General features: G+C 46.1%; 1 protein-coding gene across 6 annotated transcripts; it reads left to right on the top strand.

Annotated features, from left to right (window-relative positions):
• The first annotated feature begins 168 nt into the window (after nt 1-168).
• LOC106535099 (coiled-coil domain-containing protein 92) lies at nt 169-3,440 on the top strand. Of its 6 annotated transcripts, none has more exons than XM_014032001.1 (4): nt 169-415; nt 696-833; nt 916-963; nt 2,357-3,440. In XM_014032001.1, exons 2-4 carry the CDS (start codon nt 704-706, stop codon nt 3,034-3,036), a joined length of 858 nt encoding a protein of 285 aa, XP_013887455.1. In that variant the 5' UTR covers nt 169-415; nt 696-703; the 3' UTR covers nt 3,037-3,440. The 6 variants fall into 6 exon arrangements, with proteins under 6 accessions (XP_013887455.1, XP_013887456.1, XP_013887454.1 ...); XM_014032002.1 differs by having other exon boundaries at nt 667-833; XM_014032000.1 differs by having other exon boundaries at nt 633-833.
• Nucleotides 3,441-3,623: the final 183 nt, after the last annotated feature.

The raw sequence follows: 3,623 nt of genomic DNA, 5'->3' as shown, positions 1-3,623 counted from the left end.
TGCACAAACCTGCACAAACGGAGCACTAACGATTCTGACTATTTGATTAATTTTTTGACGTGGGTGGGGTGTCAGCTTCACACAGCTATCAATCTAAGCTTTTGCTGCTGCTCCTCGGTGGCACTAATCACCCGTCATACACGAGCTGCTTTGTTGGGAGCGCAGCGCCGCACTGCTGTACGCAGCAGCAGAAGGTGAAGAGGAGGTTATTTCCTCTCGGTCTTCTCCTCCTGCAGGATCCATTCTCCGTTTTGCGAAAGGCAGACAGTGAAARAGCCCGCAGCACGCGAGAGGAAGACAGGTCGTTTTGCGGTTTGTTTTTATTTGCGCCATTCTCGCTGCGCCAAGGAGGAAACAGACACCGGGTCCAGGACAAWACGAAGATCCATGAGAGACGCTTCGGGCTGGAGTGACGGTAGGCCACGGTCAGTGATGCAGATTAGAGCCATGTTAACAACTATGCTGCAAGAACAATAATAAAAAAGCTTTAAATGAGGTGGAAAAAACGCAGTGATGGTGTGAGAGTAGATTGATGAGTGAAACAAYTCATGCTTTTTTACCAAATAAAAGCAAACGTATCAGTTTGCAATAAAAAAATCAAAAATAAATTACTTGCACTCTTTCAATGTCAGAGCTTCTAGAGATCTTCTGTTTCCTGACCTCCAGCTGCCAACATCTGTGCTGCTTGTGTGAAGGTTAAACCATGGACGCAGGGAGGCTGGAGCAGCAGGTGGCCAGTGTGGAGAGGGGGATCAGCTTCCTGAAGCAGGAGCACCTGGCCATGCTGACGGGTCTGCAGCTGGAGATCACTCACCTGAAGAGGCGCTGTCATGGTCAGTCCTGCCCTGTATCGTAACCTGCTTCATCTTCATCATGTCCCTGCCTCARCCTCTGTGTTTCTACGTCTGTGTGCAGTGCTGAGCTGTGAGCTGGACTCCAGATTCCCCGACAGACACACTGCAGGTGAGAAATTACTGCTCCCKACTGGTAAAGGTAACACGGAAACATAAAAATGTATGTCATAGTTAAAGGACTACCAGAGTTTTAGACAAAGATATTCTAAAAAAATTGCCATTTCACGTCACACTCAGAGTAGGTGCTAAAGTCCTGAAACATTTCAGCACTTTCAGGAACTTGGACTGTTCCTTCAGTCCTTCACACTGTTCAAGGTCCTGAAACATTCCAACACTTCCAGTACCTTTCAGTCAGAGAATTAAACGTTTCAGGGGGTTAAATAAGTAATTTTTATTTAATAATCAGTTGTAGTACTGTTCTAGGTCCTTAAACATTCCAGCACTTTCAGGACCTTGGACAGTTCTTTCAGCCTTCCACACTGTCTGAAGTCCTGAAACGTTCCAGCACTTTCAGGACTTTGGACAGTTCCTTCAGTCCTTCATAATGTCTAAAGTCCTGAAACGCCCCAGCACTTTCAGGACCTTGGACAGTTCCTTCAGCCATTCATGCTGTCTGAAGTCCTGAAACATTCCAGCACTTTCAGGACCTTGGAAAGTTCCTTCAGCCATTCACACTGTCTGAAGTCCTGAAACGTTCAAGCCCTTTCAGGACCTTGGACATTTCCTTCAGTCCTTCATGATGTCTAAAGTCCTGAAACGTCCCAGCACTTTCAGGACCTTGGACAGTTCCTTCAGCCATTCATGCTGTCTAAAGTCCAGAAACATTCCAGCACTTTCAGGATCTTGGACAGTTCCTTCAGCCATTCATGCTGTCTGAAGTCCTGAAACATTCCAGCACTTTCAGGACCTTGGACAGTTCCTTCAGCCTTTCACACTGTCTGAAGTCCTGAAACATTCAAGCCTTTCAGGACCTTGGATAATTCCTTCAGTCCTTCCTACTGTCTAAAGTCCTGAAATGTTCAAGCACTTTCAGGACCTTAGACAGTTCCTTCAGTCCTTCACACTGTTTAAAGTCCTGAAACATTCCAGCACTTTCAGTCCTTTTCAGTCAGAGAATTAAACATCCTTGGGGGTTAAATAAATAATTTTCATTTAATAATCAGTTTTAYTACATCATAGTTTTGTGAWTCATCATTACGTTTGACTGAAGGGGTACTAGTGTTAGATAAAAWGGCTCAGGGGGTACACAGGTCTAAAAAGGTTGGGYACCACTGCTATAAATGATGCTCAGCTACTCAAATTTCAGCCCACATTCTGTAAAATTTAATTSAATCAGCTGTGGCGGCCATCTTGAAATAGATTGACTCTAGATGATTACTTTTGATTTTATTGCATTTAAAAMAAATACTTCAGGTTTGTCTTTTCTCATAGCAGTTTTATCCATGCAGATGGTGTCAAACTTTCAGCGTGCATTACAAATGTTTTCATTTTGTGTTGCTCAGAGGAGGAGGCAGAACTGGCGGCACGTTGCGATGCTGCAGAGCGCCTCCTGGAGCGCCAGCAGTGCATGATGGTCGCCGCACGTGGGGAGCTGCGCGCCGGCCGGGCGCGAGCTTTTGCGCTCGGGAGGAGCCTCAGGGAGGAAGAACGATGTTTCCTGGAGGAGCTGAAGCGCCGCAGTCACAAGATCACCCTGTTGAATCGAGAACTTCAGCACCAGAACGTTGTGACGGCGACTCTGCACCACGAACTTCATGCCACACGGTTAAAACTTTTCCAGCGGCGACAGAGTGCAGGTTCTGCGGCAGATGGAGAGCAGGAAGTCGGAGGGAAGGAGGAGGAAGAGGATGAGGAGGATGGAGGCTCAGATTGGCTTTTGTCTCCGCTTCCTGCTGCCTCCTCTGACCAATCAGAGGAGAGACACAGGAGGCACCTCAGCCTGAGGGAGGAGAGGGTGAAAGCGTGTATCCCGCAGGAGAGAGTGACATCACCACAGAGGCCACACTCCATGCCTGACCCCGCCCTCTTCTTGGTGCCACTCAGGTACCGCCTCCTTCGCTTGGGCCAGCCAGTGAGATCGCAGGAAGGCGAGAGGAGCGAGGATGAGTGGGAGGACATAGAGGACAMCAGGGTCCACAGGAGGGTGGACATGGGAGCAGGGGAAGGAGAAACAGCTCTGTGAAGATGGACCAACATCTGATGAATTTAACCACYTGATTCTCCGTAGATCCCAGAAAGTTAGRTATTTTTCTAGTTATATTTGTAGAGTTAGTTCTCAGACCTATATGTAGATATTTTAATGGATTCATCTCGATGACAAAGCAGCGTGCGAGACCTCGGGTCAAAAATAACTGATGAGTGGTTCATAAAGATGCCTTCTCATTTTGACACACAGCTTTTGCCTACAATCAGTAGCCTTACGTCTCGGCCAACAAACACTTTCACCTCACAGTTTGAAGCAGCTGATATTTTCACAGCACTAGTTYTGGGTCAGGTTCTGACTTTGAAAGGTTTCTGCCTATTTTGTATGATCTGCACTTTATTAAAGTCATGCAATGTGCCTACATCTGTATGGCAAAACATCAAGTCTGTTGTCTTGTCTGTTCTCAGTTCACACAGTAACACCTCTCCTAATGTTTAGAACTGTTGGTCTAAATATAAATAATGCCAATAAAGTGTATCTATGAAGTGAGATATAAAACCAGTGTTGTATAAAGTACCTCAAAGTGATACTTGAGTAAAAGTACAAGTATCTTATCATAAAAATAC

Source organism: Austrofundulus limnaeus, unplaced genomic scaffold, assembly GCF_001266775.1.
Source record: "Austrofundulus limnaeus strain Quisiro unplaced genomic scaffold, Austrofundulus_limnaeus-1.0 Scaffold1362, whole genome shotgun sequence".
Lineage (NCBI taxonomy): Eukaryota > Metazoa > Chordata > Actinopteri > Cyprinodontiformes > Rivulidae > Austrofundulus > Austrofundulus limnaeus.
Note: the sequence above shows the minus strand (reverse complement) of the source record. Positions and strands in the feature narration are given on the sequence as shown.